The following is a 25,456-nucleotide window of genomic DNA, read 5'->3' on the forward strand; positions in this document are numbered from 1 at the left end:
TACGTAACCGGCATCCCAACATGGCGGCAGGTACATCGCTTGGCGATCATTTGCCTCGAATAAGCAACCTTCCACGTGTATACAATCAACATTATTTAGCACACTGGTAAACCGTGATGGTTCAAATATATTGAATGCGCTGAATTTGCTTATTAATGTCTATGTGTTGATGAATAAACATTTTAAAAATCGCTCGAGGATGTCGGTAACTCGGCCGACATCCAGACTTTGTTAATGCACATTACCAGCCCAGGTACAGTGATCACCTTAAGTACAGTGATTAGTATCTTATCTCACACATAAATGTCGCTTTCTGATTGGCTATGAGTTCTATTATTTTCACTGTACCCCAATTATATGCACGGCACATTGCAATGTACCCCATTGCTCCGTTCGGACTCAGTTATCATAAACAAACATCAAGGGCACACTAACCCATGACCCCTCGAGACCCGTGAGCAATTTACAGTGCTATCCTGTGTAAGCCACTGGAGCGTAAACAACAGTTAAGTTAAATTTCACTCAAGTAAGATCTGTATATAGGCACAGTTAATGAGGATAGTGAATGCACGAACTAGTTGTGGATGAACACATTATTAACCCACACTGCCTTGTTACCTACCTCCGTGATGACACTACCACCGAGGAAACATCCGGCAGATATCTGCAAATAGTAAACTTTTTTTTTTAAGATTCAAGGTATGGGCGCGTTCGTAACATGACATACTCGAAGAAGTGACACAAATCATACAAAGCGGTTGTAAAATAGCTAGGCCCATGGTAGCATATGACACTCGAGTAAATTGGCAGCCCTTGGTTTGTTCGAAGAGCGCCCTCGTGGAGTTACTATAACTGTGAACTTTCTACTCCTCGTGGCGGTGGGGTCTATCGGATATCTTGTGTTTTTCGGTAAAGATGAGCGTCGTTACTGGACCTTTCGACAGATCTTTCCATGCTGGCAGACGCCTGTCATCTATTAGTGAAGACGACAAACGGCTTTCAACTGTTGAGGAACACATTGTCGAGAGAGACCACAAGCCACAGGCAAAGGGTAAGTTGTACTTTAACACTGCCTGACGGTGTATTGTGACACGGTACTACCGTTATGCGGTGATAAATATTCGACTCGTCCATCGAGGATTACGACTGTCTACGGGTGTACGAGAGTGTATCACTTAACACGTGTACGGCAGTGTAACCATCTACCCGTGTGTGACTGTCTAACCATGTACAGTATGACTGTGTAAGCTCCTACCCATGTATGACTGTGTAACATCTACCCGTGTATGCCTGTATAACTGTCTACCCGTGTATGACCATGCAACCATCTACCCAGGTATGACTGTCTGACCATGTGCCCGTGTATGGTTGTGCAACCATCTGCCCGTGTTTGGTTGTGTAACCATATACCCGTGCATGACTGTGTAACCATCTACCCGTGTGTGACTGTCTAACCATGTACAGTATGACTGTGTAGGCTTCTACCCATGTATGACTGTGTAACATCTACCCGTGTATGCTTGTGTAACTGTCTACCCGGGTATGACCATGCAACCATCTGCCCTTATACATACCTATGTACCCGTGTATGACTGTGTTACCATATACCCGCGCATGACTGTGTAACCATCTACCCGTGTAACCATCTACCAGCGTTTGTATCTGTACATAACACTATGTATGTCCGTGTACCCGTCCTCGGCTGCATGTCCGTGCACCCGTCAGAGTACACGCCTACGTGTGTGTTCAGTGTCTGTGTGCCTGTGTTGTGCTTGCGTGCGTGCGCGCGTGCGTGCGTGTGTGTAGAAGTAGCATGGCAGTGTGGTCGACATTTGCTTTGTATTTCTGTGTAGCCGTTTGCCAGCATGCTCGTGTATTTCCTACACACCCGTTTGTGATTGACTACTCCACGTTACTTATGTTTACCAGTGTGCTCGTGTATTTCAAAGACACCTGTCCCCGATTGGCTACTCTACGTTACCCATGTTTATCAGTGTGCTCGCGTATTTCCCACGCACCTGTTCCTGACTGGCTACTCCTCAGTGATGACCCCACATATTATGACCGGACATAGACTTTTAATCAGATGCAGAACACATTTGATTTAGTAAAGAGAAGCACATCCCTGCAGATGTGTGAAGAAAAGTGTATACCCTTGTATACCCTACGTTAAAGTGATGTAGAATGTGTAAAAAGGTGACCTTGTGTGTGGAGATTTATGATCCAAATTCATAAAAGCGGCTGCATGTATTGAAACTCCTTGAACAAGACTTATAGACCTGAGGCGAACTGGGTGATTACTGTACAGTGGCAGCTAGGCGTGTTGGTTTTCGACAGTCAGCTCCCCTATTTCTTCAGCGTCATTGTTGACTGCTCTGTTAACAACCACAGTCTGATGGTTCACAATCATCCCAGAGGATAATTATTTAATAATGTCTACTTTTACTCCAGGGTGGCCGTTTCTTGTCACTGATTATAGTACCAGATCTTTTCTTGTAATGATTACAGTGTCCAACCACTCTCACCCACCAACTTCTTCCTGTTATCCACCGCCCTCAGATACCAACCACTGCCCACTGACCAACTGCTCTCACTCACGAACCTCTTCCTGTTACCCAAAAGCCTCAGGTACCAACCACCGCCCATAATCCATGACAATCAAGGATTTTGTATATACTCCGCTCAGACAGACCGAGTACTCAGTGTGCCCTGTACAAAGTCCCAGATCAGTAAACGATACCTCACCACTTCACATCCTTGTACCCCGTCAACTTTCATTTCCATTGCCCTTTGTGTAGTTGTTATACACTGTGGTGAGATTTACTCTAAGTGACGTGGGAACGGTGTGGATGTAATTAAAGCAAGGTATGTCATGTGTAAAATCGTGTATTTAGATACTGTTTACAAAAGATGATGATAACGTGATATAGGTGAATAATCGTGAACACAGAAATGACACAGACAGCGATGAGGTGCAGCGTAGCTATGTCGGGTCTGTTCTGTGAATAATGTTGTTGGTTTCTCGATGTCCATATTTACCTGTAGATACGTTCACTTCATACGTACTCCGGTCTCCAGTACCCTGACCAGTGATCCGTGTGCCTTGTACACGGAACATAATAGTGAATATTTTCGGGGTCTCGCCCCACCCTGAATACCTGCCTGAGGGAGCAATAATAACATCTAGATATTGTACAATTACAGGGCTTATTCATGCCCTTCAGATAATGCTGTTAACATGCCCCTGTACCATGTGTTTTGATCACCGGGTGTCAGACTCCCCGGGTACGGGAGCCTAAGTCGTTTCTTGCGCCCTCTAATCCATGTGCGGTGTTGCGTTGCCAGAAACGTGTTACTGTGGTTCGAATCCTGTCCATATGATCTTTCCAGGTTTGTCAGCATCACACCCGTGGGTTTCACAAAAACGTAAACGCCCGAGCCCTGCGTCGCATAAGGCTTAACATCTACATTTACCTGACATGCCGTTGTATAACTTGAATTCAGTAAATCACTCGCTCACCCTTCAGACGACTGACGTCCGTAGACCTTCACAATCACCCACATGTACAGATACAGACATGTCATTGTATAACTTGAATACAGTAAATCACACGCTCACCCTACAGACGACTGATGTCCGCAGACGTTCATAATCACCGACATTTACCTGACATACCGTTGTATAACTTGAATACAGTAAACCACTCACTCATCCTACAGACGACTGACGTCCGTATACGTTCAGAATCACCCACATTTACCTGACATGTCGTTGTATAACTTGAACACAGTAAATCACTCGCTCACCCTTCAGACGACTGACGTCCGTAGACCTTCACAATCACCCACATGTACAGATACAGACATGTCATTGTATAACTTGAATACAGTAAATCACACGCTCACCCTACAGACGACTGATGTCCGCAGACGTTCATAATCACCGACATTTACCTGACATACCGTTGTATAACTTGAATACAGTAAACCACTCACTCATCCTACAGACGACTGACGTCCGTATACGTTCAGAATCACCCACATTTACCTGACATGTCGTTGTATAACTTGAACACAGTAAACCACTTGCTCACCCTTCAGACGACTGACGTCCGCAGATGTCCGCAGACGTTCATAATCACCCACATTTACCTGACATACCGTTGTATAACTTGAATACAGTAAACCACTCACTCACACAACAGACGACTGGTGTCCGCAGACGTTCACAATCACCCACATTTACAAGACATGTCATTGTATAACTTGAACACAGTAAACCACTCACTCACCCTACAAACGACTGACGTCCGCAGACGTTCACAATCACCCACATTCACAAGACATGTTGTAATATTAATAGTTTATTCAACATGTGTGGCAACCGGCCCATATACAGATGATACGGCAACAGGTTGGACGTTGTATGTTACAAACATGGACGTCTCAAATTTAGTGCGTAGTAAACATGACGTTGTAGCTTAATAATAACGTTTGTGTTAATAAGTTTATATCATAGGATGTACAGACAAGCGGTGTCGTTTGAGGTCATACACTGGGCATTTTAACGCGATGTTCATCTTCAATAATGGCTAATTTACACCCATTCCTCAGTTATGGTGCTCTAACTGCATTATAGTATCACCCATATACCGCTGATGTAACCAGCAGGTTGAGGCTTGCATTTGACATCTCATATGTAGTGCACCTTGAACATGAAGTGGCAGCTTTATAACAGCTTTGTATCACCACATGCCGTTTACTAGATTTTTATATGATAGGATGTACAGACGACAGCAGGTATTTAGATCTTAAGCTTTCATAAGCTTGACATATCATAACAAAATTCATCTTCAATCCTGGCTAAGTTACACATTTGACACGGTCGCAGTGTTCTCATTACGTTATGACATCGCCCAAGTTCAACTTGTAATCTAGTCATGCCAATACGCACTTTCGTCAAGTCGCGGTCGTGTAAGGAACAGTTCATAGGGGTTTGCATTGCTGAAACTAATACGTCCTGGTTCCAACAAGCCTACATATAAAGAAGGAAACGGATGTAACGCGCACAAAGTTGTCAAATTGAAAATGGGTGGGAAATTGTGGAATATACAGCAACGATTATTACTGAAATAAAACCAGATAAATTCACTTTCGAATACATCCAAAATTATTAAAATCGATGCACTATGTACCGAGTAACATTGCTTGGATCTCGGTAAAAGACAACTTTTCATTTGTACGCCAAAAACTTGCCTACGAAAATCATCTCCTCTCGGAGATGAAATACTATGTATTTCACTTAAAAACATCCGATCGGCGAAAAAACATAACCTTTCCGTAATCGCTAGATATTCTGCTTTCGTTCTACAACCTCTCAAATGAAATAGGTTATTCTTTTACCTGCAATTGCGAAATTAGCGGTATTGAGTGATCGAGTCCACCATGTTTGTCCTTGACCCTCAATAGGCTTGCTCCAACACGATATATCGCACCATGAAATAAAAATAATACTGGTGTTTTATTTTTGACCAATCAGAGATGAAGCCCATATGCATGGCAATTGACATTATCCAATGAATACAGCATTCCATATGCTTTACGTGGATACACATCACTAGGCATACGAGTAGCTCTCAGCCAAAATTTGACGCATCTCAACAGAGAAGACAAATAAAGTGGGAATCTGCCACATTCGACCATAACTAGAACATTTGGAGCCCTTGCACTAATGTTAAGAAACCGTTTGATCGCTAAATGTTGTATTCTCTCTAAACACTGTAGACACTGAAAGCCCCACAACTCGGAGCCGTATAACAACATTGACATGATCTGGGAATCAAATATTGTAAACCTTGTAGATAAACTGCCCATAGGAATACATCGTTCTCAAAACTTCAAACAAGGCTTTCTTGGCGTTTATGGCAAGGGAACTGCAGCTCTGAGAAAAACGTAATTGGCTGGTAAGAACTAAGCCCAAATAGTTATAGACAGAAACTACAACCACATTAATCTCCCTGTAGGTCAACGTTTCCACAAATGATAATTTTGCACCTTTTCTAAAAACATTATTTTAGTTTTAGACATATTAACCGTCAGATCCCATGATTCACTTTAACTTGTGAGACTATCAAGGCATTCTTTCCATACCATTTGCGCTATCTACAACAAGAACAACGTCGTCTGCAGCAAGTAGCAAAAAGTAGACATGTTATATAACTTGAATGCAGTAAATCACTTATTCACCATGCAGACGACTGACGCACGCAGGCGTTCATGACTTGGACAAAAAAACACCTTCAAAGTATTCCATTTACCACACCACTAAATACATTGACGTCTGCGTTTCACATAACATGTCATCAATAAAAATTCTATTGAGATTTTAATATGCTAGTTTACGCATAAAACTGGGAGTGGCATGTCCACTTTCAGTTTTTGACATGTAATCTTTGTCACGTCCACACATGGCTGAGATTCTACAAGTGACGGTACGACTGGTAAGAGGTGGAAGTGCGCTGCTTTCTGCCTACTTGAAGATGCACTCGCCACTAAACAAACACCAGCATACAGCAGGCGCCGTGTCCTAGTCGCGGGCCCAGTACAATGTAACTTAGATAACTTTACCAGGTTTCAAGAAACCGGTTTCCTCTTTCTTCTTATCAAGTTCTGAATGAGATGTTTAAACGGTTTTATGTCATTTGGGTAGTAAATATCGCTTGCTACATCATGCAATGTTACACTACAATGGTAAGCTATTTATTTGTTTTGAAACGTGTTCAGAACAACACAATTTCATGCATGCCTGTTCAAAGCTCAGTTATGAACTTGGCCATCTACATTCTGACCATTTGCGATCCATTTGCATACGGTTTGCAGCAGCAGTGGCAAACAAACAAACAAACAAAGATGTGTTCTGTCATCGGCAATTGTATATAACTGTATCGACAAAAATAACTATGTTCACAGATCGATTACATATCAGTATAAAGGAATAACGTGGACAGTAAGGTTGCGTGTCAGTACAAATGGCAATGTAATGCAATGTCAGCGGTTGTAGCAATAAAGACATAAACCTCTCTCTAAAATACTAGGCAGGGTATACGATGATCATCACACAATGCTGGTCTTCTTTTGCCTTGAGATGCAATGTGAACATGAGATATGAGTCAGTAGCTAAATCCTCTATAAGTCCAAAGAATCCAAGAATTTTGCTCGATCTTTTATTATACAATTCCATGGGTCAGACCACGACGGAACTGCACATATTTAACGTCAGCGTACAGTCTCCAGACATGAACCCTTCCCATCTTCTCTGGGATGTCTTGATCGTCAGATGAGACAGCATGCACCAGCACCAGCAAACATACAGGAACTTGAACAGACTCACTTGGACTCTTGAGCAGGATTAATTCCTGCTGACGCCATCCGCCATTTGACAACGTCAGTGTGTTGGCGTATATGGGTGCCCAGGGTGGTAACACTGGCTATATATGACGTGTCCCTAGCTCTCGTCTCATTTTGTGACTATTTATATTCTTTTTGAATGAATTCTCATATGTGTTGGGTTTTTTTTCAAATTTCGACCCCTTGACTCTCTCTTAATGAATTGCGGCAAATGCAAGACCATTATTAGAATGAATATTTTGTCGAATTTTTGGAAGACTAGTTTCTGTTTGTAAAATAATTTCATAAATTTTGGTTGGGCGAAGTAGGCGATACCTTTTTCCCGGTAGTTTAGTCCAGAAACAAAACTAGACTAAACCATAGTTTATACCTTTACACAGATATGTAACGGGTATAATCTGTAGTCAAAACCAGTACAAAGATCATGACCTTGTAGTTAGCAGGAGGCGGATGTCACTGTATTTGTGTGGTATTGATGTCGAACACGAAGAACATTTAGCGCCATTCTATCGCCCTTTCCATCTGAGTGATGACAACTCACATAGTGTACTATCACAGATGCCAGGAATGGAGTACACATGCTCCGTGGCACACGTGCCTCTACGCCATGCTACAAACGCTGGTACATTTCAGGTATTGACGGCATAATAGGGCATGTTTCACGTCAGCGAAGACCTTGTGTCAGCGCTAATTGTCAGTGAATATTTCCCCAACTACTTTCACCTCTCCATACAATATACAGTGGAAGCTGTCAAAACCGGCATCTGTCCAATCTGGCAAGCTGTCAACACTGGCATAAAGTCTCAGTCCCATCCGTGGCTTGTACATTCATTACCAGTTCTTCAATCCGGCACATTGTCTATACCGGATAATTTCTGCTGTCCCAGTGAGTGCCGGTTTAGTCAGTTTCCACTGTATTTCTTTATATGGTCATTACTGAATATTTTTACAGACCTTTCATATTTGAAGAATGTCATTGATGCTACCATTTTCACTTACATGTTCAGTGGGTATTTAGTGGAGCATGCATTGTTTACATAGATGATGCACATAATGCATGACAGCTATTACCTTTTTATAACACGAGTCGCATTCGCCTGCCGTGCCTTCTTTATTCACTTAAAACGACAACGTGTACACAACAGTGGCTGTAGCTGGCAGCAAGTTAGTCTCGCTTTGTGCTGTGATAGATTCCAATTTCTAAATTGCTACCATGCCCGTTACACTGTCATCATATATATTGTAAGTAGATCTGTTAATGTAGGAATACATCACTCATAGCTAAAAGGGATCTGTGAACCTTCATGACAAGATCTGCGGAGTTGGGAAATTAGTAGCTGTTCTGCTAGAGCTGGGGCGGATAACCCTGATACCAGGGACGGGTGGGTAATGAATTGGGCCCGAGTACTTGTCCCAATACCCGGACTCGTTATGCTCACTATATGTCGTGCAGATTAATTGCAAGAGCACATGCAAATGCTGTGCATATGAACCGCTGCGTTTTGGTGTGAAGTTAAGAATTCGCCAATTTTCACTGGCTGTTATCATTTATTGAACTTATGACGTTAGGTTTTTCAACGAATGAATTTCTTTTTGTAATGCATCACTTCATGTGTAAACAGAACTTTTAAACAGAATAGAATATTTGGCAAAATTTTTTTTAAAAACGTTACGTACAGTAAGAACATTGAAATGTACTTGATGTAACTGTACATACCTGTGTTAACCATTGTAACACATCTTACCTGACTTCATGAACGGTAATCCTAGGGTGGAGCCGCATATTATAAAAAATAATTATCTACATCAAATGTGGATTCTAGAAATTGTATTCTGCCTCATCATATTATCACAGCAATTGAATAATTATGGGCGTGTTCAAGTGACGGTTTCTTCAATAGACCCTATGTTATGCCTGCACGCCGTAAGAATGTTGTGTGCAGTATTTCAGCGTTGCAGCGCTGTTCGCCGCAAGGAATCACAAGTGATAGCGAATACTATCGGCCTTCTCACTAATTACACCAGCCAGTTGTCTCTCACCACACACGCACACACGCACTCACCTGAACTCCTTTATGAAAGATCAGAAAGTGTATCTGAAGTACATGTAAACACAAAGGTGAATGGGAGTGGGAGACAAGCATTGTCAACTTAGATTACCCTCCCTATGGTATTATCACATTTGAAAATTATATATAGCTAAGGTATATTTTGTTTTCATAGCTTGAGATAGAGGGTGGAAGAGTGAATAACAGTTGAAAGAGAAATGCATTGAATGAACAGTTCCTCACAAGATCTATTTGTGGTACATTTGCAGTGATCTGCCTTGAGCACGCTTCCACTTGCTTGAGCAGGATCAAAAGAGTATTCAGGATGTTATGCATACATGCAAACTGATCACTTTTTCGTGTATTTCCCAAGGCCATAACAAGACACTAGGACAGTTGGACGTTCTGTTATAACTGTTCTATATGAATCATAATTTGTTTGAGGTATGTCACTTTTGAAGGAATGATATTATGAATTAGTTTTTACTTATCCCATAAGCGAAGTGCGATGGGAATGTGCTTTTATAAAGATCATTCCGAAGAAGGTGTTATTTTTTGCCTTACCTATGTTAATTAATTCTGTATCCTTTTGCTATCAAACAGCTATTGTGAGAGCATAATGCGGGGGTATATAATGCAGTTGCAACAGTCTTTCAAATCAAAAGTTTTTAGGTTTCTCTTCTCCTGTACCTCATCTGACCCGGGTACTTCCAAAGCCACTTCATGACTGTGTTGATCTTATTTATGTGGCGTGAGGACTCACGGCAGCTATATTGATTGCAATGCGTTGGCGGAAACAAACATAGTAATTACTGTACTCTGTCTCACGGTCCCTGAACCACATCATTTTCACTACTGCCTAGCCCTCTCACCCTTGGTCTTTCTGGTATTCTGGTATTCCTTGGGCGCCATTTCAATTTACATGGTTTCTTTGTTACTGTTAAAATGATACACATTCAGAGGCTAAGCTTTAGTCTATAAATACAGTTGTTGCGATGGTGTCTTGTTGCGCTACGAACAACAGTGCCATATTATAGAAAAACCCGATGCTTGTAACCAAAGAGCCTTTCTTGGAGTTTGTTTGTTTGAACATGCTTCATTCAGCAGTGAAAAGAATTGGGCACAGGTTATTCAACTTGTAAAAGCCTGCGCCCGACAATTACATTGAAGTCATACATGTTATGGACAATGGACAGAGGCAAGATATACCGCACATTAATTGGAAAGCTTACAGCGTACAATGAATTTATAGACTTAGCTAACAATAGTTTCATTAATATTTTGTGGCTGACGAAGACTGCACTACACAATGGTATTATATACCTAAACTAACCTTTAGGATTTCAAAGCTGTGCGTCATATCAAACCTTCAGCTCACATACTTTGGACATTGCTTCAAGGATATACATATGTCATATATTGCGATAATTTGAGGGTATTGTGCCCAGGTATTCCAGTTTTAAATGGATTATCTTTCCATATTTCTGAAAGCACAACATCCCGCCGGATCACGTGATGGCATGACAGGAAAGAAGTATTTTGAAATAGTCTATGTTTATGAACTCGCTATGTTCAACTGTCTCTGTGTAAATGGATAAGAAAACGTCAGTTTGTTAACAAACAAACCAAGTCACGTGAAGCAGGCCATTTGACCTACGGGTATTGAGAGACAATCTGCGCGTCCAGAACACAAGGCGTAATGTGAAGAAAGGATGGTGTTAACGAAGTTATGAGTTCAGGCCTGTATTAACTGAACAAGCAAGGTAATGTGAAACAATTGTGTTTACCGAGTCCTCAAAGTAATGTGAAACAATTGTGTTTACCGAGTCCACAAAGTAATGTGAAACAATTTGTGTGTTAACTAATCTAGCCAGGTAATGTAAAACAACTTGTGTTTACCGAGTCCTCAAAGTAATGTGAAACAATTTGTGTGTTTACTGAGCCCTCAAAGTAATGTGAAACAATTTATGTAATAACTGAACCCGCCAGGTAATGTGAACAATTTGTGTGTTACCTGAACCTGCCAATTAATGTGAAACAATTTGTGTGTTACCTGAACTCGCCAAGTAATGTGAAACCATTTGTGTGTTACCTGAACCCGTCAAGTAATGTGAAACAATTTGTGTGTTACCTGAACTCGCCAAGTAATGTGAAACCATTTGTGTGTTACCTGAACCCGCCAAGTAATGTGAAACAAATTGTGCGTTACCTGAACCCGCCAAGTAATGTGAACCTTCAATGTGAAACCACGTATGTGTCCAATGAACGTACTGAACGATGTGAAATCTATGCCTTAAATGAAACCACTATATATTATGAACCAGTATGTGTGTTAATAAGCCCGTTGGTTAATGAACATATTTTGTGTAAATTAACACACGAGGTTATCTTAAACAATGTATGTGTTCATGAATAAACCAGATGACGCGAATGTCAACGAACTCATCGTCTTGTACGTAAGGTTCTCTGTGTGGATCGTGTGAAGCCAGGGGTGTGTATGCACGTATATCTCGAGTTCATTACTATAGAGCTCGACTGAAATCTGTCATGTATTCTTTCATGTCCCCTAATTTATTTTCCACATTCAACACAGGATACTGGTTTATTATTTCTTCTTTATATTGTGTATTTTGGTATGCATTTATTCATATACATTCAGTTATTGATCGGATTTCCGTTCATGGTTCCGAGATAAGTCCCGATACATCATTCATTACAGTGGACTTTACTACGTGAAACGTTACTCACGGAATCCATCTTCCCTGAAATATGACTGTTATGTTATTTTAATGCATACAGATGTGCTGACAAATTCCTGTAACTCTACCTGTGTGGCAATATCTCAGTAATAGTGTCCGTTCAGGAAAATGTTCCTGTAATGTAATATGTCCAGGTAAATATATCTGAAACGCTATCTGTACAGTAAATGTTCCTGTAATTTTTTATATCCGCCCAGGAAAATGTCCCAGTAACGTAATAAGTCCAGGTAAATGTGTCTGTAACGCTACTGTGCATTAAATAGCATTGTAACGATAAAGTATGTAAAGGTAGGTTACGTTACCTGTTTTGAGCAAATGTCCCTTTCATGCTACTTATTCATGTATCCTTTGTGTGCCCCTTTACCATCTGGGTTAGAAATGGCCTTCAGTAGCCCAGTGTTTGTCGTAATGGGTGACTAACTAGATCGGGTGGGTCAGACTTGCTGACTTTATGTGATCGTATTCTAGTTGTATTGATCGATGCTCATGATGTTGATCTCTGGACTGCGTGTTCAAGACTTAATTATTTACAGACCGCCGCCATATATAGATGACATATTGCTGAGTGCGTAGTTCTACAAAAACAAACCTAACATTATCTTTGTGTATGGGCTCCAGTGTCAGAGCGTATGTCACAGTTTTCACCAGTGCTATTATTGAGCATTTCAAGTTGCAAAGTATTTCAGTTTATTCAACATTATCACATTAACATATTTACCTCCAGTGTAGAAAATCCTTATGTTTCTGTCTGTGCTGACGTTTATGGCCCAGACTTGATCTGGTATAGTCGGTATCGCGTCTCATCTATGGGTAACCCAGCATGTCCTTACTGCCGAGTTTAAGGCATTTCTGAACAGAATAGTGTTAACGTCCGAAGCACACCAGTCAAGCTTTAAGTATTTAGGCAGAAATACAAAAGGTTCATTGAAACATCAAGAATACATCAAAGGCTTGCTTGTATGTCTATAACAGGTTTCAATTTTGTAAGCACTGCCTTGGTATTACTTCTTAAAAGTATTGAAGCGTAGTAGGGTCACGGTGAAAATTTTGTTGGTTTTTTTTGTTTGTTTGTTTGTTTGTTTGTTTGTTTGTTTGTTTGTTTTGTTGTGTGTGCGTGTGTGTGTGTGTATGACTATCTCCCACGTAGGACATCCTATCTTCACTGTAGGACTTAGTATATCCTACGTAGGACATACTATCTGCCACGTAGTACTTAATATATCCTTTTAAAGGTTCGGATTATGAAGTGTGGTTATTAAATTGAGAAATGTTATGCACGACGTTAGATAGTAGAAATGCACCTCAAATGCATATTCATGACACATGACACACGCAGTGTTACTACACAGTGTTATTTTTATTTATTTATATATTTAATTTTTTATTTATTTTTTGTGGTTCGTGCGTGCGTACGTCTGTGTGTGTGTGTGTGTGTATGTGTGTGTCAGACACTGAGGTGGGGGGGGGGGGTAGTTTCTGATATGAAATTCTCGTTATGACACGTCCTTCGAAAGTTTTCTTTGTCTTCATATGAGGCTAAGTTGGATCAGATATAACGCTCGTTTGAGGTTTGTTTTTTCGTACTTGTTTACAAGTTGACTTGACTCGGGTGGAAAAGTGTTGAATGCGGCGTATAGCAATACCGAATTATAAAAGGCAAAAGATTGTCATTATAGTTTGTGACTAATGTGCAACAACGTGTGAAATATCCGGCGCATAATAGAGCAATGTAACGAAGTGTAACATGTAACAGTGAACTAACTGCAATACGTAACAATAGGGCAAACTGAACGCGAGGCAGTAAAGTGCAACAGTCGGTTCAACACATGAAAGAAATATGCAATAATTATACTACCCATCAAAAGTCTAGACTCACTTAAAACACCCATTATATGTTATATATATATACATGGTTACAACGAAGATGAATTTCTCCGCCATCTCGAGGAAACAACTGCAAACCGTATGCAGATTAATTGCGCGAGGATGATTCATCAAATTGCAGAAAAGCATGTGCAGATATCGTGCATGTGAACTGCTACGTCTTGGTGTAAAGTGTTTAGAAGAATTTGCCATTTTTTCACAAAGTTTAATCATTTGTTGAACGCATGAAAATAATCTTGTCAACGTTACGAATTTGTTTTATTACACATCAGTTCATGTGACAAGTACCTTTAAACAGTATGGAATATCTTGCAAAATCTAGTTTAGAACAGTTGACTGAAGTATGCGGCTACACTTACACTACACTTGTGATGGGTAATATAGTTGAACACACGAGTGTAATGGTGAAGGAAACAGTAGACTCTTTGAGTAAATGAAACACATGATAGTAGACTCTAATGGTAAATATCACATATAAATGTAGACTCTAAACGTATATGAAACACATGGCTGTAGACTCTAACAGTGACTGAAACAGTGAAAAGGGAAGTGGTTTCCGTGTCTGGGGGAACTAGGCTGGCCATTTCAGATTAATATATATTAACATATACAGAGTCAAAAAAGAAACCTGGCATTCTTTCTTCAGGGCACTATAAAAGAACAAGAGATGGTAAGATGGTTAAATTATCATTATTTCATTGCTGAGATCTGTGTGGTGTACTCGATATACTAACAGTGCCACAATCAGTTCCCTTAGGCTACACCGCCGTTCCAAAACATGGGTATACAGAAAGTCAAATCACAAGAATGAAAAGCCGACATTTCTCAGTTCAATATCGTGTATAACCGCCCCGCGCATTCACCACTGCCAAACACCGTCTCCTCATTGACTGCCTGATGCTTGTGAACACGTGGTTGGGGATTCTTGCAAAGCAGCGCCAAGTTCCTGCAAATTCTGAGGTTGGTTCCTAAGACCACGAAGCCTTCTCCAAAGTGCATCCCAAACGTGCTCTATTGGATTAAGGTCTGGTTACGTCGATGACCAGTCCGTGACGTTGATTCCAGGGTTTTGAAGGAACTTTCTTTCAGGGGTGAGCACCTGGTCGCGGTAAGCAGCAGCTGGGAGGTTTCCACGGATAACCAGAAGTCAGGAACGGTTGTTCCCACAGAAAGCACCCCGAATCTGTCGACTTCCTGTACACATTGGGCATACAGTTTACGCCGTCGTCTCCAGACTCTATGCCTGACGTCCGCGAATCTAGGGGAAAACCTCGATTCATCTCTAAAGACTACAGGGTTCATCGGAGGTGACGTTGGGCCCACAGCAGAGGTTGACGTTGATGAAACGGCGTCAATATTGGCCCTCGATGTGGACGTCAAAAATGGAGATTGGCAGCCCGCAACCGATCTCGAATGATCTGTGAGGGCAGTCGACCTCTAAACATCTCAGCCCTGGTTCGTGTAGCCGTCAGAAATCTGTCACGTAGGTGAAGTAGGACTATGTGACGGTCTTCTGCTCGTGACGTCACACGTGGACGACCCGACCTTGGGCGATCAGAAGTGGTGCCAGTTTGTTGTAGACGACCTCGCACGTCATACACGGCATCCCATTGCTTTGCGACGTCAATAACCGATCTTCCCGCTTGCAACATGTCAGCGGCACGTTCACGTTGCTCATTTAACAATCGCAGCATTTAAAGTACCGTTAGAACTGTGGTTTAAGCATTTTTTTTTCAATTCTTGAGGCCAATGCAAGCACGTGGAAATGAATAAAACTTCGATGCGAAGATCACGTGATCTAACGTTTTTCAAGAGTCGTGATACATGTATATGGATCCCATTTCGGATACATAGATGTATCACCAGAGGAAAGTATTCATTATTTTCAAAACATTATCCAAACCACAATTTAACCTGATATCGGGATAAATAAAACCTCGTGGAATAATCACATGGTAAATCTAAACGCAAGAACGAAGCACTGCAGGGTATTCTCAGAAGGAAACTTTTCATAGTGCTGATACCTATAGTCTACGACATTAACAAGTGCGGTTCTTTACACAATTCTGGCATACAATCCACAAGAAATCACATACGTATCAATAACTGAGCACAATATCAATATCTGGTGTAGCCTCCGCTTCACCGCTATGTGCCATCACATCCCTGAACCATCCTCACCATGTTCCAGTACATCATGGTTTTGTACAAGACGATCTCGCTCAGGTATTGTGCCGCCCATAATGTCCCTAATATGTTCTTTAGAATTGAGATCGAGACTCCTGGCCTACCAAGGTAAAGTTGCTACCGTTTTGGGGTTTTTTAACATGAAGTCCCCACGGTACGTAAAACAATGTGACCAAGCATTGTCGTATGAGGAAACTGACCCTGTCTTAAGTCTTTGAAGGACATTTAGAAGTGCAGTGCATAAGAATGAAGATTTTTATGGATATCAACTTCTTTATTATGAGAACACAACAATGCTTACTCCTTCATCAGGTGAATGGGAATGGGGTACAGAACTATATTTATGTGTATAGGGAAACAATAACAAAGTAACGAGTGGAATGAATTAACAAAATGATTGACACATGTCATCGGCTCCCAACTGCGGAGAACGATGCTCATAATGTTGATCACTGGATTGCCTGATCCAGATTCGATTATTTACACACCGACACCATATATCTATATATTGGGTTGCGCATTAAGAAGCATTGCAGGAAAACTTGATAAAAGACTCTAACCAATTATTTTTGCTGATTGATCGATCGTAATGGACCAGTCATCAGTTATGAGATTTTGACCAATTCCCAACTCTAGTCTAAACAGATCGTTATACACATAGGAACACAATCTGCGCTTACTTAGTGGAATACTGTGATATGGGTCGTGGTGTTTGAGAGTGGAGGCATCTGTGCCTGAATAGTATTATACAGATGTTGAAAGTGGACATATGTATGGGCGGACAGGAGGGTGCATGCTTCCACTAAAGAACTTTTTACAGTCTTCTACAGGCCCCACGGTCATTGACAGACCTGTTCAAAAGTGAAATGTAAGTGTTGTGCGTATGGAAATTATTAGCCAGCGGGAAAGAAACAGTTGTATTGCGTTTTGTTCATATCATAAACTCAACACTTGACTGGAGCAACATTCAGGGGCCGAGGTTCCACCTCACCGCACACTATGTCAGTGACAGTGTGATCCTTTTGGATTTCAATAATGTGTTCACATATCCTATGGGTGGGATTATATGTCAATATGAGAATCAAACACTTGGCTTGTAATATTTGTCCATTTAAAGCCAAGGGTTATTCTAACAAGCCGTTCTTTGCATACAGGAAAACATGGCATATATTGTCAACACCACAATGGCTGGTTTGGTGTCTGCTTGGTGAGATTCTACTGACTGACATAGTGTTGGTGGAAAGTGTTGACTGTGTGACGGTGTTGGTGGCAAGTGTGGGTTGTGTGGGACAGTGTTGGTTGGAAGTGTGGGTTGTGTGGGACAGTTTTAGTGGGTAATGGCGATTGGGTTAGATGGAATAGGTCAGCTGAGGGAGACAGTGTCATCCAAGCACCCGGGACTACGTGTTAAAGTTTAAGTTCAGTAACAGCATGTATCTGGTGGAGGACGATCGAGATGCCTTGCGCGATATGGCTTCACTCTCCCTCGTCCTGGTCAACAATGTATTTCTCATCGTGTTTTCACTCACAGGGTCATATCGAGTGCTGTAGGAACCTTCAAACGGGATTTGAAAGAAGGGACAGTTAAAGGTGCTTCCATGAAAAGGAGGGCCGTGAAGCAATAATGCAGTCAGTGCTGTACTGCCTGTACTTGCTTCACAACCACTCTCTCGAGCACACATTCACATAGGTGTATACATACACGTTTTATTGCCCAACAAAACACTTATATTGACATGAGATAAACACTAAATTGTGTGTTTATAACAATGATTTAACGTTTCTATTTTAATAACGTTATAGCGTTATAGCTTATCACTTTTCTATATGTTTCAGTGATAAAATATTCTGAGACTATAATTAGACTTACGCTCATGATTTTGTGTGAATAACCTTACTCGACATCTTTAATATGCACATCTGCTGTGGACTTCGATAAGCGGACATTAACGTTCAAAGTAAAAGTCTTCCTCTCAGCCTGAATGGCCTAAATCTGAACAAAGATCCCGCGGGTAACGTTAGTCCGACAACTATAATACCTTTGGTATGTCTTTTGAGGACATCACGAACAAATCGGCATGACTGTCAGTGTATGGTTTCACGTCAGTGTGTGGAAAATGTGGAAGTTTTGGAAGCGAATATATGGTACCCACCAAGTGACGCCACTGTCAGAGAGCCTTTTGTCACACGATACCAAGCATTGTGCCACGTCGACAATGGCCTCTTAGGCCTTCAGTTCTTGATGTTCGAGTGTCCTGATGTGTATCTCTTTACGATCATGAGTGCTAACATATATTACTTTCACAACATGTAGATGTGGAAAACATGAGAGGTAAACCAGAGACTTTCGAAAATGTTTACAGGTCTAACATCTATGCCTCCCCCTTCTATCACACACTGACTTCATGTAGCCTCCCCTCTGTGTATCACTGTATCACACACTGACTTCATGTAACCCCCCCCCCCACACACCTCCTCCCCCCGAAATGTATTCAGACACGCACGCACGCACGCACGCAGGCACACACACACACATATTAGTTATATCTAAGTAACACCCTGGTCATTAAGTCTGTCACAATCTTTTATATGGCGCTCCCTCATCAACTTTATTATTGTAGTAATGTTATTAATGTATCCGCTGTGTATGTCGACATAGATATCAAGTGTACTAGCGTGCGAATGGGCACCAGTAAGACACGGTGTATGTTTGTGCGTACGCGTCATAACGCTCCGTTCATTCACTTGTACATCCTTGTACATACAAAGGGCCATTTGGGTTAATGTCAGCGGTTTATCCGGATGACAAATAATGTCATCATGCCACGGCTGTCAATCGCAACTCAAGCCGTACAACAACCTTCAGCAAGGTAACACACGTTTAAAACTGAACAAAAGGGAGGGGCACATGCAGCCGCTCGATATGATGTCTGTGGCGAGTTTAACAATCACGGCGGCTGTCGTTGTTAGGCAGGTTTATAAGTGACTACAGGGAGATGTATTATCTCCTATACTGTTAGCTGTTACTGCGGCTAAATATATCGAAGCTGGTGAGTACTTTGCGTGATTCTTCTCACTTTATGAAATGTCATTTAGACCTTGGAAATGTCTGCATAGAATCATGTTACTGTGGAAAACAATAGGTTCCAAACATGTAACTGTAACAGGTACAGATAAGCAACAATCTCGGTCGTCAGGTGTCGACCCCCATACAAGTGTGGAAATATTTCCCTCTCGTGAGTGAACATTGTGTGTAGACGTAGAGACAAAGGACAAAGCTGTGCAAACATTTTTACTTTATCAACTAACAAATTAATTTCAGGTATTTAGACTTAAGACCTCCACTGACTTAAGAAAGGAGTATAAGATTCATTAACGGTTGAAAGCTAGCGATTTAATGTGTTTATACATGGTGTCGTTGTGGTCCACGTTACGATGAATCCCTCATTCCGTCTGCATGTAATGGTATGGTTAACTCAAACCATCAATGAAACAACTAGATCTACCAATGACAATGTATGTTTATTCCACTATATAGACAATAGTGGTTACGAAACCGTTTTGAAAGTACTAACATACGTATAAAGTAGTTTGAATTAAGTTCATATTTAAATGAGATCAGTAATGTGCTTCGTCATAATTGCTCTGGCGTTTGTGTGTGTTAACTATCGTGTCAGAGATCGTAACATTGATCAACTGTTATTGTTTAACGGTAGATGATACCGTTAGGCAGGTAGGAGTCTCATCTACCATTAGCCAGGCATTAGTGTCAACAACAATTAGACAGGCAGTTGTCTCATCTACGACTGGAGAGGCGGTATAGTGAGTGTTATCTACCATTAGACAGACAGTAGTATCATCTACCATTAGACAGACATTAGTGTCATCAACAATTAGACAGGTAGTAGTCTCATCTGCAGTTGGAGAGGCGGTAGTGTTATCTACCATTAGACAGGCAGCAGTGTTATCTACCGTTAGACAGGCGGTATAGTCTCAGTGTTTATGTAGGTGTGTCCCGCAGTTGCAAATGGCTAGATAGCTGGTTGAATATCAGTAAAGGCCATTACCAGTCACGTTAAACTAGTTGTGACGGAATATCGACTAAATAATACAATAAATGTGCTCTTTCATATTGTATGTTTCATTATTTCGTGGACCATCCATCATTTTAGTATGTTAAGACACCTGTGGTAGATGTACACGCGATGTCGACACATCCGTGAGACAGGATGCTGTGAGTGCATCCTGAAAATGAGGTGTGATGCCTCAAGTATTTGTAGAAATATGTCCCATTCTAATTCGGCAAGGACATATTCTTGTCATTTGTACTATGTAAATGAGTGGGTTTGTGAGGTGAAGTGTATGGTCATATTTCAGCCATATTGTGACTAAATCAAGTTGTGGATTTATGCCAGATGCTTTGAGGAAATAATCTTAACAGACAACAATGTCTACCAATGAATCGCAATAGAAGTTCATAAACAAAAGCCTGAATTCACCCGTACATGTATTTTTCTAACTGTAAAGCCATTTTAACCCCGGTGCCCACTGTGATACAAAGCATCTTGGCGCTAAGGTAACTCCCAGATGTAAGGTCCTCTTAGTGCTGAGGCTGTTTTGTATAATGGCGCCCTAGTTCGTTCCGTAACAGGGACTCGAAAATATAACATATAAATAAAAAGGAGGGATAATGAGGTGAAGTGAGGTGTATCCCGTGTCACTGCTACTCTACCGTTATCTACCCTGGGGCTGTTTCCTTCTGACGCAGTGGAGTGTGCGATAGACCAGCTATATGGGTTAACTGCTCCACGCATCATGAACACTTAGACAGGGATACTCTACACCAGCCTCTATATATACAGGCTCCCTCCTTAGATTCAGCAACATTTGGCGGTGAGACAGTCATTGTATCCACCCATCCTGCCGTTAGATCAACTGGCATTTGTTGTAGAGCAAACAATGTCGTTGCCGGGTCGTCTTGGGGATGAATTACAAGATGATATCCTTTTTCAAAATAATTAGTTTTCAGTGAAAACGTTTAAGTTACTCGTAGGTCTAGCACTGAGAACTGTCCTGGAATTTTGTGTATATGACCATTTATTCCATTAGTACAGTGACACACAGTGACATTGTCCGCCTTAACCTATGGGTGAAGACTTGGATTGGTGCACAGGCAAACTGTAGTGGAAATTGATTGCGCAGCAGAGAGTATATGACCAGTTTTCTACTATGGGAGCGAGGCACATAAGAAGTCTTGACTGGTCAGAAACTCTCTGCTTCGCAAACCAATTTGCACGTTTGCCTGTGATTGGTGTCACAACCGTTGCATGTGTGGCGTTTTGTATTTGAGATTGTGAAGAAAGCTGCGCAGCACGGTCTACAAAGACTATACAATAAATACAGAACTACATGTATTAGATTTGCATATTCTGTTCAGATATTATTGTATACCGTCATTTTGGCAGGCATAGAAACACAGTCGACACACTTTTAAACACATTCTGCCAGACGTTGTATGTGAAAGTAAGTCGATATTAAGTTCAGTTGAGAACAGGTACCAGCATATATAGCTGGTGTACTGCCTGTACTTTATTCAGATTCTTGTTTTACACCAGATTTGATAATTGGCTCTCGATATGACAGCTTGTTACTTTAGAAATATATACAGTCTCACATTACACTCATGTGGAGAATCAAACGTGGGTTTTCAACTGGACATGTAAGGCTTTAACCACTAGGCTAAGCCACAGACTGTTACAGCATGATAACTCCAGGCCAGGTTTTGCAAGAAGTTAGAAGGTGCTAGGAACAATGTTAGTGTGTTAATGTGCCCTGCATGTGTAGTCACCAATCCAGCATGACATGAAATGGAGCGTCTTCCTAATATACCAACTACTAAGCACTAAGTCCGCGCTTGTCCGCCCTGTATGTAAATAGCTGTGTATTTGTGTAAACTTTTATTAAGAATCCGCCGGTTTTCACTGAGTTTCATCAATTATTGAAATAATGACAGTAATCTTTTCAGCGTTACGAATTCTGTACGGTACATTAGTTCATGTGTAAACAGTACCTTTAAATAGTATGGACTATTTTGCAAAATCTAGTTTAGAACAGTTTACTGAAATAAGCAGCTTCATATACATTGGTGGCTGTAAATTATTTATGGGTGAAGTAAGAGGAGATAGGAAACAGACTATAAGTTAATATAGGCGTAAATCTGGCGTACAGATGCATTATGTTTAAAGGAGACTTATTCAAGACGATCTTATAGGAAATCCTACCTATTAATCATCTGATTGTGATTCAGTCTCTAAAAGGTGTTTACATTGGTTCTTATAATGTCATATTTATAATAGATCTCGATGATCTCTGTTTTTATAACACGTAAATAATTGTTCTATATAACACGTAAATAACTGTTTTATATAACACGTAAATAATTGTTTTATATAACACGTAAATAATTGTTTTATATATCATGTAATGAATTGTTGGCTAAAAGATTTAAGACGTTCCTGCTCGTGACTACACGAGTCTTGTACATACTACTGTTCTCACATATTGCGATATCTTGATTATTCTATACTTTTTCAAATGAAAGCACTAAGACACCTCGTGAGACTGTTTACCCATGCTGTTGATTGTAAATACAACATGTCTAAATCTAATTAGGAACACTAGTCAGTCATCAGAACCATTTGGTCCACACCATTCAACATAACAGTTCCCTCCTATTAATAATATGGTGAGGGCGCGGCTTAAGAACGTTCGTTGTTCGTGTGTTGACGGCATGAAGTATGTTGTTTAAATATTCCCACGAGTGTATGCAGCGTCACACCTCCGCCACAGTACAGTGGACGCACCCGGCGTTCACAAGCGAGCGATGTATATAAGAGATTTGTGTTTCTTGGAAATAACGTTGATGGCAATCTTACGATATGAGAGGGTTTTCAAGATCAACAATTTTGTGTTAATGATCTTCACAATGAAGAAGCGCGAACAGCGGTTTAACTGGAGATTGCAGGCTGCATGGAGGCTGACACCCGTGTGATTCCCCGTTGTTCCTCTGACATCATCGGCGTTCAGGGCTGGGTAGGATTGACTGGCGTGGGATATCACACTCATCAGAGAAGAAGATAATGGACGGAGTGATCCTGGTTATATCACTTTGAATAGATTTGTCATTTAACATTGCACAGTAATCAGATAGGGGCTTGCTAGACAAGTAGTTTGTCACAAGTCTTTACCAAGCCAGGTTTCTTCAGCGATGCATTGTGTGTATAAGTGACAGTGACGGACGTAGCTTTGTTATTGGCAATATCGTAGACAACTGGGATAGACTCAGGTAGGGTCAAACCGATACTTGGGTCCGAGGCACAGCGGAGGAGGGAGAAACTATTTGTAAGTACTGGTAGTGTACTAGGTCATATTAATACGATCGAAGACATGTAACATTATTTATATGATCGCATACATGGCACACTGTTTATACGATCGTACACAACGTATATTCCTATTCCGATCACTTAAAGTAAAATGTCTACTACGAGTGGTCCCTATCTGAAGGATACTTTTTGACGCCATTAGTTTCGTGATTGTAGTTTCTCCTGTGTCTGTTTACTCGGAATTCAGCTCTTGATATATGCTTCGTTCTGTTTATGTTAAATGTAACAACATCTGGGCATTGCTCTTAACATAACTACAATCCAGGGAGGTAGTCACACCTGTATCTCTAGGTGGTGTATACAGGGGGGTATTTACACCTGTATCTCTAGGTGGTGTATACTGGGAGGTAGTTACACCTGTATCTCTAGGTGGTGTATACAGGGAGGTAGTCACACCTGTATCTCTAGGTGGTGTATACTGGGAGGTAGTCACACCTGTATCTCTAGGTGGTGTATACAGGGAGGTAGTCACACCTGTATCTCTAGGTGGTGTATACAGGGGGGTATTTACACCTGTATCTCTAGGTGGTGTATACAGGGAGGTAGTTACACTTGTATCTTTAGGTGGTGTATACAGGGGGCATTTATACCTGTATCTCTAGGTGGTGTATACTGGGAGGTAGTTACACCTGTATCTCTAGGTGGTGTATACAGGGAGGTAGTCACACCTGTATCTCTAGGTGGTGTATACAGGGAGGTAGTTACACCTGTATCTCTAGGTGGTGTATACTGGGAGGTAGCTACACCTGTATCTCTAGGTGGTGTATACTGGGAGGTAGTTACACCTGTATCTCTAGGTGGTGTATACTGGGAGGTAGCTACACCTGTATCTCTAGGTGGTGTATACTGGGAGGTAGTTACACCTGTATCTCTAGGTGGTGTATACTGGGAGGTAGTTACACCTGTATCTCTAGGTGGTGTATACAGGGGAGTATTTACACCTGTATCATTAGGTGGTGTATGCAGGGTGGTAGATACACCTGTATCTCTAGGTGGTGTATAGAGGGGGGTACTTAGCTATATCTGTAACTTAAGGGGAAGGGGTGTAATTATCGTGCAGCTGTACAAATTTGAATAGACATTTGGCATAGCGGATATGACATACAGCAATAAAATTACCATATGGCATAATAACCACTCTGTCTTCTGAAGTTTGCTCAAGGGATGTCAGCAAAAACACTCTAGTGCAGAGAGAGTTAAACACAGATGCACATGATGCGCTGCACCTAGTAACTTTATGAAACTATGTCTGTCCTCGACACGTCTAATTCATACCTTTTGGGGGGCCACAAATACCACAAATAGATGAGTGATATCTTCTCTCATGACCATATTGCTGTTTGTTTCAAATCCTTAGCTCAAAGTCTCCCAGCTCCTGGAAATATTGCCCTCGCTACTGCGTATTCGTTGTACAGGTAAATGGCAATATGTCGGTGGAAACAATTGTCTGTATCGCGAATAGCCAGTGCCATGACACACTCGAACGCAACCATTCATCCATGGAAGACGCGATTTCAGAAGACATAGCCTGCCCATTTATTTCTTTGGAATAGGAAATACTTTCTACTTACGGCTTCCTAACAAAATCATCAAAAGGATTTTATACAAAGTGTTCACTCTACTGAAAGAATCTGACCGGGCCACAGCTATACCGGCAGTTGCTTCAATCGTTGATTGCCCACAGAAACACCTGGATTCACTGTTGTGTTAAGTGTAAATGCGTGTG

General features: G+C 41.2%; 1 protein-coding gene across 2 annotated transcripts in view; it reads left to right on the plus strand.

Moving 5' to 3' along the window:
* Positions 1-816: 816 nt before the first annotated feature.
* LOC137274198 (uncharacterized) overlaps positions 817-25,456 on the plus strand; it is a 29,220-nt gene continuing 4,580 nt past the window's right edge. Inside the window, exon 1 of one of the 2 annotated variants that reach the window (XM_067807252.1) lies at positions 817-1,051. In XM_067807252.1, coding sequence (XP_067663353.1) covers positions 916-1,051 — 136 coding nt within the window. In that variant the 5' untranslated portion in view covers positions 817-915. Of the gene's footprint in view, positions 1,052-23,606; positions 23,687-25,456 lie in introns of those variants that run through there. The other variant, XM_067807253.1, reaches the window with a different exon arrangement.

This window comes from Haliotis asinina, chromosome 2 (genome assembly GCF_037392515.1).
Source record: "Haliotis asinina isolate JCU_RB_2024 chromosome 2, JCU_Hal_asi_v2, whole genome shotgun sequence".
Classification (NCBI taxonomy): Eukaryota; Metazoa; Mollusca; class Gastropoda; order Lepetellida; family Haliotidae; genus Haliotis; species Haliotis asinina.